The sequence below is a fragment of the Aquarana catesbeiana genome, linkage group LG13, assembly GCF_042186555.1.
Source record: "Aquarana catesbeiana isolate 2022-GZ linkage group LG13, ASM4218655v1, whole genome shotgun sequence".
In the NCBI taxonomy this organism is placed as follows: Eukaryota; Metazoa; Chordata; class Amphibia; order Anura; family Ranidae; genus Aquarana; species Aquarana catesbeiana.
Genome location: NC_133336.1, coordinates 97,804,331 through 97,817,837, shown reverse-complemented (window position 1 = coordinate 97,817,837; position 13,507 = coordinate 97,804,331). Strand labels below are relative to the sequence as shown.

Here is a 13,507-nt window from a genome sequence, read left to right as displayed (position 1 = left end):
GCAGAGACTCCAAAATGACATCTCACAAGCATGTAAATAAAAAGGAACTGGCCATAGTGTAATACTGATAAAAACGATTTAATAGATAAAGGTAGAAAACTCACATGAGTATGTAAAAATACAGCAAACAGCCGGCCGGCATAGCGAGCACCCGTCCACACTGAAAATGGCGATGACTTAAGAGCGTCAACCTCCCGACGTACGTTTCACCACAAATGGCGTCGTCTGGCTGTTGTTGGCTTGCCTTGTGGTAAGCGCAATATTTGCACGGAGTGTGGGGTCTCATCTTCACTACTGAGTTTGCTAGTGTTCACTCTAAGTTCCCTTTTTTTCCTGCTGTATCTTTATGCACTAGTTCTAAGAGCACCATCTGGATTCTCCACACCAAGACGTGATACAGGCTGGTGTACGCTTGCTTTGCGGTAAGCGCAATTATTGGGTATTTGCGGATACTGTATGGGTTGTCACTCATATTTTTTACACCATTGACTCTGGTTGGATTCACCCAAGGGGTCTTTCTTGGACTGTTTTCAGATCATTACTTCACATTTTTATTTTCTGTTACTATATATGGACACTTATTTTTATTCGCAAATATTACATATGGACACTCATGTTTGATTCATACATACATGTGTTGACCCATGTACTTTTCATAATTTAATTTTTAATATTTTTCAACATTTTTGTATTTATATATGTACTTCCTCACGGAAGTCTTTGAGATTGCTTCACGTGTTTCACTTATATTTAGCGCGGTTATTTCTTTTTTATATGTTCTGCTGTGACCAATAAGGGGGTCTCCACTCATCATGCTAGATTCTGTATTTAATTCTATTATGGAGAATATAACAAGAGGTGCTAAACACACAAAAGTGGGTTGGAACACCCAAAACTTCCAGGTGGAATAGAGGTGGGAAATATGACAAGGAGATCTTGCTGTTGGAGTATACAAGACAGTTAAAAAGCCGACTGACTTCATCCATTAGATACTTCTTGTGATTAAAATACCACTTTTGGGTAGACGGACCCATTAAGATAAATGACTCATTTCTTGCAACCCAAATGTGATAGTTCTGAATGGGGAGGCTTAAATTATTGATTTAAATAAAATGGCTTTTACTGGAATTCTCCTTTAAACTAACATTAAACGCCAAACAGCTAATTGGTTCGATGTGGATTAATTCGAAAATTCTGCCAAGCCAAGGCATGAATCAGTGTAATGAAGAGATAATATGTCATTGGTTCAGGGTGAAACCATCTTACTAGTACTCATATGTGTAGTATGTCATAATACATCTTATTAGAGGTAAACTACACTTTAACTTCACTGATTAGTATTACTGACCCTGTGGCCAGACCATGTATTGTCTGAATCTAAAGTATGCATTTTTTCATTGGTGATGCAGCCATACTATCATTATATACCTTCAATATGAAATAAAACCTTATATAGCATTGAAGGGAAATATACATTCTAACATTTATTTTAACCATGTTAGCATAGCTTTATTTCGGTCAGATAGCCTAGGATTTATCAGTGTTGACAAGATGGGGGAAGGGGTAATGCAAGGGAGATTATGACAGCTATTTTCATCACTATCAGCAGAGTTGCTGTAAGATATCAATGCACTGATTCAAAGAAAACAGGAGAGGTCTCTTCCCCATGGCTTTATTTAATTTGTGCTGCCTTGGGCATGTGCAAATGATGACACCCAACAATGCCCTTTAACCCCATTCCTGTTAACAAATTATCACTGTCACAATTCTAAAAGTTGTGAATATAAGCACATTTCTGTATTCTGCTGCATTGCTCCAGCTGCTGCTGGATAAACTGAGCCAAGCTTTTGTTGATTGTAGGGATAAATATAAATTATGAGGAGTGCACCTGTCAGTGTATGAGGATGTCTGGAAACATTATCAGGAGTGAGTCAACAGGTCAATTTCCTATTTAATTATGGCCACTGCAATCTCCTAGCTCAATAGCTTTGAACAGACTGGTGCTCTCTGTATTGTTCAGTGTACCCTGAGGACGAATACTGAACTCTGGTGACTTGGTAAAATTAGCTTTGCCTAGAACAAAATTTCAAAGAAAAACTTTCATATACCGGACACTTGCAGCGTCAGCAGCAGATGACCCAGATAGGTTCAAAGAGGTGGTATCTGTATTACAGCATGGTGCATCAACCTTTGATAAAACCATTGTGGATGTGAACAGTGGATTTAAGTTAAAGTGTTGATAAACCCTAACTGTGAAATTCTCCTATTTGTTCCCTTTTGGCCTGGTAAATATACCAAGTGTTATGTAATATGAACATGTTTATTAAGTGCAGACAAATACCCATTGATACTACCAGAAATCCAGAGATCTTCTAACTTCCAGTACAAGTTGCCTCTACAACCCTGAAATCTCAAGTAGTGTTACCAGCCCTGCCCAGTTCACGTCTATGAATTAAGATACACATCTACCCAATGCTATGGAGGAGAGAGGGGATGTTCTATAAACCAAATATGGAGGGAGCAGCCTTAAGCTGGCTATACACAAATTGAAATCCGGCCCATTGAACATGGACCAGCCAAATTTGAGTATGTGTGTACCCCCCTCCCAGTTTAACAATGCTGCTGTCCAAAGATATCTCTGTGCTCCTTCATTAAAGAATGTAGGGAATGTAGGCACTCTAATGCCCCGTACACACGGTCGGATTTTCCGATGGAAAATGTCCTATCGCAGCGTGTTGTCGGAAATTCCGACCGTGTGTGGGCTCCATCGGACATTTTCCATCGGATTTTCCGACACACAAAGTTGGAGAGCAGGAGATAAAATTTTCCGACAACAAAATCAGTTGTCGGAAATTCCGATCGTGTGTACACAAATCCGACGGACAAAGTGCCACGCATGCTCAGAATAAATAAACAGATGAAAGCTATTGGCCACTGCCCCGTTTATAGTCCCGACGTACGTGTTTTACGTCACCGCGTTTAGAACGATCAGATTTTCCGACAACTTTGTGCGACTGTGTGTAGACAAAACAAGTTTGAGCCAACATCCGTCGGAAAAAATCCTAGGATTTTGTTGTCGGAATGTCCGAACAAAGTCCGACCGTGTGTACGCCCTATAACACAGGAGGTGTGCTACTGGCCAGATCAACAGGTGAAAACAGAGGGGAAAAAAGCCTAAAAAAAGGAAAACTAGCGCAGCCATCACATCCAATAAGCAATATATCACATTTTTGGTTTTGGGTTTAATATCGCTTTAAAGCGGTAGTAAACAGCTGCAGAGTTTTAAAAAAAAACAATTGTAAGGCAATTGCATAATGTGCTAGTATGCATCGCATACTAGCACATTATGAAATACTTACCTTAGAACGAAGCCCTCCAGCAGCGCGCTGTCACCACTGAGAGGGCTGACATCTTCCCCCAGTCCTTCTTCCAGGAGCCCTCGGTTCCAGCACAAAGCTCTGAAGGTCCGTCACGGTATGCTGGAGCTTCAGAGCGCATGCGCCGGTGACGTCATCAGCTGCATACAGGGTGAATATCTCCTAAACAGTGCACATTTAGGAGATATTCATTTTACCTACAGGTAAGTCTTATTATAGGCTTACCTGTAGGTTAAAATCACAAAGCAGGCTTTACTACCACTTTACGGATTAAAAGACACTTTTATATCCTCTCCAGTTTATTACTTGCATGTCTATCGGTGGCCAAAGGTTAAAATGTCCTTTTGTTAAATCGGCCTTGGATCTTCTGTAACTTTATTGCATTACTACAGTGACATCATATGAAACACTTTTTTAGCGCAGATAGACAAGCTATTTTTCTGTTACCTGTGCGGCCAGTGCATTACTTGCAGTTCCCTTGCAGACTCCCACACCAGCCAGAATATTCCCTGCTGTATCTGGTCCCTGAGACTCCAGACAGTTTGCTCCCTGCTTTATTATCCCAGTGATCACCTCCTTCTCTGGGATCCTGCATGCAGAATGATATGCTTTAGTGTATTTAAGAATAAAACACATGTATGATAAAACTAGCTGCATATCAAAAAATCCTAGAATTCATACATGCCACAAATATTGCCCAGTAGATGCAAAGAAAAAAGCTGCAATACCAGTTATTACGGCAGAGACAGTTTATCATCTTAGCAAATGTTTGTGCAATAAGCTAACAGCTACAGGAGATGGAGAAGGTAATGCATCTGGATCAATTGGGCCAAAAAGCTCAACAATCATTTCCCACCCTTTATTTACCAGCTGCATGCTCTAATCACTCTGTACAGAATGAAATGTTATCTTGCCTCCAAAACCCCATTTGTGTTCTATCTGCTCTTTGATCTTCTAGTATCTTCATGGAAAACTAAGGTTCCTCCAAGGGTGGCTAGTGGTTCCTTGAGCTCTACCTAACTGACCTCCTATCTGATGGTACCTGTATAGGTCCAACACCACTTGGAAGAGCCAGCTTCATGACCGGAAGGGTGTCATTCAGGCCACCCTTGTAAGCAAGGCATTCTTCCCACTTACCACAACCAATGTAAAGGGACATTTTCCCAATGACCCCTGATTGACTAATCTTACCAGGGGTTCCTTGAGACCTGAAAATTATTTCAAGGGTAAAACGTTTGAGAAAGGCTGATTTAGAGTGATATATATGAGGAGTCAAGTTTACAAGTTTAACCTTTTATTCACTCTTTTGGTTTTATGCTCATGCAAGGCTGCCTTGTGTTTTAGAGTGGAATTGAACTCAAGTCAAGATTTGCTGTGCTATAAGGAAAATATACCAATGTTAGTTGTGCCTTAGCAGTACGCTGAAAAAGTCTATAATTCCTAAAAAATAATGTTCTTCCTGGTATGTGAGTATGCCTAGGCACTCCTGTGCCTGCAGCTTCAACAGCTCTATATCTGCAGTGTGATATCTAAGGCACTGTTGCCCCTGACTGCTAGTCTCAGGAGTTTTGAAGTGAAATTTGGTGATGTCACTGTTTTACATGCTGGAGACTCTGATATGGGGAAACAAAGCCCTGCTTCGACCAAGATGGCCACCCTACACACAACAGAAAGCAGAACAAGGCATGGTAAGTCAGTAATGTGGAAAGACCATCTGCAGGGAGACCACATGCAATCCTAGTGACTAGTTCTTTGCCCTCTGTCTGCCTTATTTTGAGCACAGCTTCCAGAGTTCAGTTCCTCTTTATGTATAGATATACTGTATACAAATGTAGACTGCAATATAAAACTAAGAGGGTGCCGGTACACAGGCACTGCAAAGATGATTGAACTATGGCCTTGTCAACCTTTATGAGACACCCTGATGGCTAGGGAAAAGCAATCAGCGCATATACTCATAGAGCTATCGATACATTGTTCCAGGATTTGATGGAGCTCTAGGAGAACTACTATCACATGCAACCACATTTCCAAAGACATAAGAATACGATTCTGTCATAAAGAATGTCTATTAATACTTTAATGCCCCAGTATGAATTTCTGCTCTTACCCTCTTGATTTACTTACTTTAGCTCAGGATAGACATTTTGGAGATACCACTGAAAGGATTTACAACTCAACTTCTTCCGCAGCTCCACTCTGTCTGCTATACTGCAGGGAGCACAAAACACATGAACAATATCAGGTTTGGTACACCAACAACACGGCATTATACAGTCACGTGATCTGAACCAGAGGAACTATATTAACCACTTTCCGACTGCCTAACTGTAAATGTACGTCATGTTTTTGATTTGATCCCAGCCGCAAGATCACTTTTATAGGCGACGGGAGAGGTGCCCCCCGCCTGCCGCTTCCCAGTCATTTTTGAGCTTACCAGATCCATCCATTAAGCCCAGAAACAATGCGATGCTGCCGTTTGCTGGGCAGGAAGTCAAGTGAGGGCAAGATGGCCCCCACTCAGCTCTATGCCGACCTCAGACATCACTTCTGGTTCTTGGGAATAAACAAAGGATTTTTCTTTTTCTTTAAAGTCAAAATGTCCAATTATTCTTTCTTTCTTTTGCTTTTAAAGGTAAATGAGAGATCTGGGGACTTTTTGACCTGTCATGCTTATTTCCATTACAAGGGATGTTTAGATTCCTTGTAATAGGAATAAAAGTGATAAAAAAATAAAAAATAAAAGGGACAGTGTAAAAATAAAAAATAAAAAGTAAAATAAATAAGAAAAAAATAAAATCATGTAAAGTGTCCCATCTCTCCGTGCTCACGTGCAGAAGCGAACGCATACGTAAGTGGCACCCGCATATGTAAACGGTGTTCAAACCACAATGTGAGGTATTGTCACAATCGTTAGAGTGAGAGCAATATTTCTAGCACTAGACCTCCTCTGTAACTCTAAACTGGTAACCTGTAAAAAAATGTTAAGGCGTCACCTATGGAGATTTTTAAGTACCGTAGTTTGTCGCCATTCTAGGTGCATGCGCAATTTTAAAGCATAACATGTTAGGTATCTATTTACTCGGTGTAACATCATCTTTCACATTATAGAAAAAAATGGGGTAACTGTTGTGTTTTTTTTTTTTTTTTTTTTTTACTGATTAATGTGTATTTTTTCCAAAAAAATTGCGTTTGAAAGACCGCTGAAATACAGTGTGATATAAAATATTGCAACAACCACCATTTTATTCTCTAGGATCTCTGCTAATATATATATATATATATATATATATATATATATATATATATATAATGTTTGGGGTAATTTGTCAGAAAAAGGCTGGGTCAGCATTAAAAGTGCTTACAATTACTCACATTATTGTACAATCTCAGTCTTTCAACTCAGAGTTGTAATAATAAATTGTATGATGAAGCACATATCTCTTAATTCTTCCAACTGTTGATCATTATATCAGACTTTAAAAAAAAAACTATTTGTACTTCAGTGTTAAATCAGTATAAGTGATGGGAACTTGATGTGAGTTATGCTGTTCCACCATTGACATCAAAATATGATGGGGCTCCACTTTCTTTGACTTTTAGGGTTTCGTGGTGTTATACATTTTTTATTTCAATATTGATTAATGTAGTCAATAGTGAATGTTGATCCTGTAAATTCTTGCAAAATTATTTATTCAGTTCTTTCACAGAATGGACAGTACCGAAACCAAATATACATAGAGCATAAGAAGCTTTAATCAAGTGCAATAAATACACTTCTACTTTGCATGTGATTGGGTATTCTTTGCAAAGTGAATTTTCACCTCTTTCAAAAAGCTCAGTGAAAAATACCTTACAAAGTAAAAACTCACTTTTTAAGGTGAACATACTATATTCCTTTATTAAATTGGCCACATTATCTTAAATATAATACATCATAAATGTTGTATGGTGTGTGATTAAGACAGGGGTGTATATTTAACTCACCTCCCAAATGATTTTCCAATGGCAGAGGGACGTGCCTGATAGTAATACTGCTTGTATTCATCCATCCAAACCTCAGCGGTGCGCTTGGTGTTCCTGAAAGAGCAGACCACAATTTTTATGACTTTATTTTTAAACTTTATGTCTAATAAATTATTAAAAAATAATTTCCTGTTCCACCTAAACCACAATGGTGTAATTCAATCAATAAATTGCCAACATGATTTGAAAAAAAAAATGTAAATTCTTAGTCTGCTACAATATTTCTTCAACTACATCTACTACTTTCTTCTTCTAGAACTACTAGCAAGCGATGAGAAAAAAAAAGATATTTCTAAAGTAAGATTTCTGAAAACTATTTAGCAACGTGGAGCCTCTGTGTTCTAAAAAATATTATTTCATGCAACACTTTTACATTACAATGCAAATAGAGTACTACAAATTCTCTATTCCCAAAGCTGAAGTCAGATTTGATTGATCAACAAATGTTTTGCAATCTTTGACAGCTGGGCCAATTAATGTTCTACAGCAAGCACAGCCATTAATAACATGTTGTTACATTTATATGGCTTTATTCTGTACAGGTTTTTTATTACAAAATGGACATCTGTCTATTTGTCAAAAAGCTAACATTCCTTTTATGTGCCTGCTGTTCTCTTTTGACCATTTATCAAAAATATTAGTGTGTGTAAAAGAGCTGCTAATAGCAATTACAACTGTAAATGTAAAATGACCTAAGCCTGTACAGGGACTAGGAAATATAACATTTATGTTGCTGTGCTATGAAGACTATTGTTCTTGCTGCCATAAAGGTGACAAAAAAGACAGCTGGTAATTATGTTGCGTGGTATCAAAGGACAGAAGTTGGCCATATTGCTCCCTTTGCTTTAAAGAAAAACTGAAAATGGTTTTATGTCAGTTTTACTTCATTATTTTTCTCAGTTTACAGTATCTCACAAAAGTTAGTACACCCCTCACCTTTTTGTAAACATTTTAATTATAAACACACAGTCATTAATGTTTAAACCGCTGGCAACAAAAGTAAGTACACCCCTAATTAAAAATGTCCAAATTGGGCCCAAAGTGTGAATATTTTGTGTGGCCACCATTATTTTTCAGCACTGCCTTAACCCTCTTGGGCATGGAATTCACCAGAGCTTCACAGGTTGCCACTTGAATCCTCTTCCACTCCTCCATGACGACATCACAAAGTTGGTGGATGTTAGAGACCTTGCGCTCCTCCACCTTCCGTTTGAGGATGTCCCACAGATGCTCAATAGGGTTTAGGTCTGGAGACATGCTTGGCTAGTCCATCACCTTTACCCTTAGCTTCTTAGCAAGGCAGTGGTCATCTTGGAGGTGTGTTTGTGGTCATTATCATGTTGGAATACTGCACTGCGGCCCAGTCTCCCACCACCATGCTTCACTGTAGGCAAGACACACTTGTCTTAATATTCCTCACCTGTTTGCCGCCACACACGCTTGACACCATATGAACCAAATAAGTTTATCTTGGTCTCATCAGACCACAGGACATGATTCCAGTAATCCATGTCCTTAGTCTGCTTGTCTTCAGCAAACTTTGGGCTTTCTTGTGCATTATCTTTAGTAGAGGCAGCCATGCAGACCAATTTATCGTATGGTCTGAGCACTGACAGGCTGACCCCCCTCCCCTTCAACCTCTGCAGAAATGCTGGCAGCACTCATACGTCTATTTCCCAAAGACAACCTCTGAATATGACGCTGAGCACGTGCACTCAACTTCTTTGGTCGACCATGGCGAGGCCTGTTCTGAGTGGAAAGAAGAAAGAAATGGCTGCACATCCAGAACTTCCAATTGCCTTTTATTTGCTTCACAAAGATAACACCAAAGACTCCAAACTGTGGTCACGTAGACGTGTTTCACATATACATCTTGTGCTTAATCATTACTATATGATTAATATTGGTATTGATTAAGCACAAGATGTATGTGTGAAACGCATCTACGTGACCACAGTTTGGTGTCTTTGGTGTTATCTTTGTGAAGCAAATAAAAGGCAATTGGAAGTTCTGGATGTGCAGCCATTTCTTTCTTCTTTCCAAGTTTCCCACGGAGGCAGGCCGGGGCTAGCACTCTGCAAGATACTCCAATCAGCCTTATCTTTATACACCTGGAGCAGCGGCTCTTTTTCTTGTTTTTAGTGGAACCTGTCCTGTCAAACCGCTGTATGGTCTTGGCCACCGTGCTGCGGCTCAGTTTCAGGGTCTTGGCAATCTTCTTATAGCCTAGGCCATCTTTATGTAGAGCAGCAATTCTTTTTTTTAGATCCTCAGGGAGTTCTTTGCCATGAGGTGCCATGTTGAACTTCCAGTGACCAGTATGAGAGAGTGAGAGTGATGACACCAAATTTAACACACCTGCTACCCATTCACACCTGAGACCTTGTAACACTAACGAGTCACATGACACCAGGGAGGGAAAATGGCTAATTGGGCCCAATTTGGACATTTTCACTTAGGGGTGTACTCACTTTTGTTGCCAGCGGTTTAGACATTAATGGCTGTGGGTTGAGTTATTTTGAGGGGACAGCAAATTTGCACAGTTATACAAGCTGTACACTCACTACTTTACATTGTAGCAAAGTGTCATTTCTTCAGTATTGTCACATGAAAAGATATAATAAAATATTTACAAAAAATTAGGGGTGTACTCACTTTTTGTGAGATACTGTATATTATTTTAAACTGATGTACTGTATATAGTACATGACAAAGGATTCCCAAAGCATTCTGTCTCATTAAAGAAAGGCTAAAGTTCCGCTGTCACAAACAGCGAGCAGGCAGACTTTTGCACTATCCCTGTGTGCCAGGATGAAGACATTATGCGCATGAGCAATAGTGATCTCATCTCATGCAAGCCATTGAAGACAGCTGAAGACCGGCACCTAGGAGAAGATGCCAGAGAGGGATGGTGATTGCTGAAGGAAAGGTAAGTATCGCACCCTTTAGTTCAGTTTTTTTAAAAACCTTACACTGAGCTGTGTAGAAGGAGGGGGTGAGATGATGGGGATGAGTCGATGCTCAGGCTCATTTACTTGTGTGGCTAAATTTCACCTTGAGCTACTGAACTCTGTAAAAAACAGCTCCACTTGCTGGCTCATATGTAGAATCCAAAAAAATTCAAAATTACACGTTTACCTGATTAAAAGCGAATAAAACATTTTTAAGAATGGTATATTTATAAGCATGGTAATAAAGTATATGTCAATCCCAAACTTTGTTTCGTTTTGGATAGAGTTAGAGTGGGAAAGGTAAAATCCCTGTCACATTTTAATTGCTAAACAAGGTCTGTTAGAAAGATTTAAAGGAAGACACCGTTTAGCTTGGAAGAGGTTAAGAACCGGGTTCACGGTACGCTCATCAACGAAAGATTGATGGCGATCCTTGAGGGCAAGTATGACAAATTCCAACGGACTTGGCAGCCCTGGATAGATAATTTCCCACCCTCTCAAATGACCTCTCGATTCTTAGAACTGTAAAGGTTCTATGTGCTACAGATTAAAGACACTTCTCTTCTTTCCTCCCCTCTCCTGCTCTCTTTCTTTCTCTGTTTTCTTTGTTGCCTGTCTTCACACGCTTCCCTCTCTTATTGAAAAAATGAAGATAGAAAGTAGGACTTTGTGTGAGGCATGTTGGTGAATGGGTCCACATGACAAGAATTGTTGAGAGGGAATATCTGAGGTAGATCCTATATTGAGTGATGATACCCACAACATATATTACAGGAAAAATGATGTATACTTTAATACAAACAAATGAAAAACAAAATACAATATAAAAAGAGTACATTTGAGCTACAATGAGACATGTTAGCATACGTCAGTTTACAGACATAATTGGAATAGTAATTGTACATATACATGTCACAATAAGATGGTATAGTATATAATACAGTGGATAAGAGTATGCATCAATAGATGTTAACTCTACGCGTTTCTTGGCTTGGAACCAATCGTCAGGAGTCTGATGCAGTATAGCTACATTGAAAAAATGACTATGTGTCAATAAAAATGTGGAAAAATGGACACCAAAAATTGCAAATATGTTTTGATATACTCACAAAAAATGCATGGGTAGATGATATCCCATACATTGTGGTGCAATGTTGGCCCGGGTACATTGACTCTCCCCCGGGGTTGAGGCAGAGAGCACGCTCCGTAAGACCGTCGGCCCCGACCGACAAAATGGCCGGAGCACCTGCAAGGGCCACCAAGAGGGAAGGTGATGAGGCCCAGGGAGTGGGAAACACACTGGGAATGAAAAAAGATTATATGAGTGTAAGTGGCATGAGTGAGAGATGAATAGTGAAGGTGGAAAGAAGGACAAGGAATAGAACCCAAAGTGTGCATAGATGTGGAAATGTGAGTAACCCAAGACCAAGGGGAGGGGTGTGTGAGGCAGAAAGTGAATGTGCAAAATGGGAAGCCACTGCAGGTGTCAGTGGAGGATTGTGAAGGTATGCAGGGGGAATTACCTGTAGTGAGACTGCCGGGCCAGGTGACGTGCCCCCAAGGAGACATGATGAGCGCTTGAGGTGCCCGGCCAGTGACGGCCGTTTTAAAGCCGAGGGCTAGGGGCGTGCTCACGCCAACGTCATGAGCAGGCGTGATGACGTGAGGGGGGGCGGGCAACCAGAAACATCGTACGGCCAACCTCCCAACCCCGCAGCGTCAAAGCCATAGATGGTGATTCACCAAAGGAGCTCCGCCTCTGGCAGCCGGAGGCGGGACCTGGGAGTCATGACGCCGATGCGTCGAGGCCAGGGCCCGCCCCCGTCAAGGGTAGGACGGGTGGCGGGTCGTGGGCTGGACGCAGCGCAACCCCGGGAGAGGACCAGATAGGTCCCGGCACCAACTGCATCAAGGGGTAGTGAAAACATAATATGCATGAGCGAGGAGAATAAAAATGTAAATATTATGAGAAAAGAAAGAAAAATAAATAATAATAAAGTAGAAAGAAAAAATGAAGTAAACAAAATGAGCAAGCCTTATAAAAGGCGAGTAGTCTCCCCTTTGTGGGCGGAGAAAATAACATAAGGGCCACAAAATCTTGCAATGAAGAAAATCATTGAGCAAGAGAGTGTGGAGATAATTAGCTATAGCTCTGAATAATTGTAGGGTATGACTAAGGGGAAAACCGAAATAAAAGGGTAAGAATAGGGAACAAATGGGAAGAAGGTATATAAAGATGAGAACATAAATAAAAACGCACACAAAAAAGCAACAAACAAACAAACAAAACACAAAAAGCAACTTTAGCCCTGAATTGAATCAGTTTATATTGTCTGACTAAAGGAAGAAAAACAAAAAACAAAAAGAAAAAACAAAAAACAAAAAAGAAGAAGAACAACTTTAGCCCTGAATTGAATCAGTAATTACCTGACTAAAGGGGGAACAATAGCAACATAGATTTTTAGCCCTGAATTGAATCAGTATTATTTTAGCTAAAAAAGGATATGCTGGCGGTATCGATAATAGTGTTAATGTAACTCTAGCACTGAAATAAATCAGTAGGCGAGAGGGGGACCATCGGTCTCTATAACAAGAAAGATACCAAGGAGAAGAGGAAGACGACAAAGACAAAACAATAATAAGGGATGAGTAATGAAAGGGAGTAAAGGGTGAGTAGAATGGGAATGGGTGAGTATGGCAAGAGAAATAAATAGGGTTGTGAGGATTGAACTAAACAGGTGGATTATCAGGTCACAGAGAACGGGTGTCTACCACCCTGGTAATTATGTGTTAAAATTGGGGTTGTGACCTGTCCACTTATTTTTGTATATATGCACCAACATGCCTCCATCCCATAGTGTGCAGAAAAAATGAAGATAGAAAGTAGGACTTTGTGTGAGGCATGTTGGTGAATGGGTCCACATGACAAGAATTGTTGAGAGGGAATATCTGAGGTAGATCCTATATTGAGTGATGATACCCACAACATATATTACAGGAAAAATGATGTATACTTTAATACAAACAAATGAAAAACAAAATACAATATAAAAAGAGTACATTTGAGCTACAATGAGACATGTTAGCATACGTCAGTTTACAGACATAATTGGAATAGTAATTGTACATATACATGTCACAATAAGATGGTAT

The 13,507-nt window shown here is 39.9% G+C and overlaps 1 protein-coding gene across 1 annotated transcript in view; it reads right to left on the bottom strand.

Annotated features, from left to right (window-relative positions):
- The window catches only part of GALNT16 (polypeptide N-acetylgalactosaminyltransferase 16), a 231,194-nt gene that overhangs the window by 15,684 nt on the left and 202,003 nt on the right, over positions 1-13,507 (bottom strand). The window contains exons 11-13 of the mRNA XM_073610151.1: positions 7,365-7,457; positions 5,505-5,588; positions 3,825-3,966 (exon numbers count right to left, since the gene is read on the bottom strand). Of these exons, the coding sequence (XP_073466252.1) occupies positions 3,825-3,966; positions 5,505-5,588; positions 7,365-7,457 (319 nt within the window). The remainder of the gene's footprint in view (positions 1-3,824; positions 3,967-5,504; positions 5,589-7,364; positions 7,458-13,507) is intronic.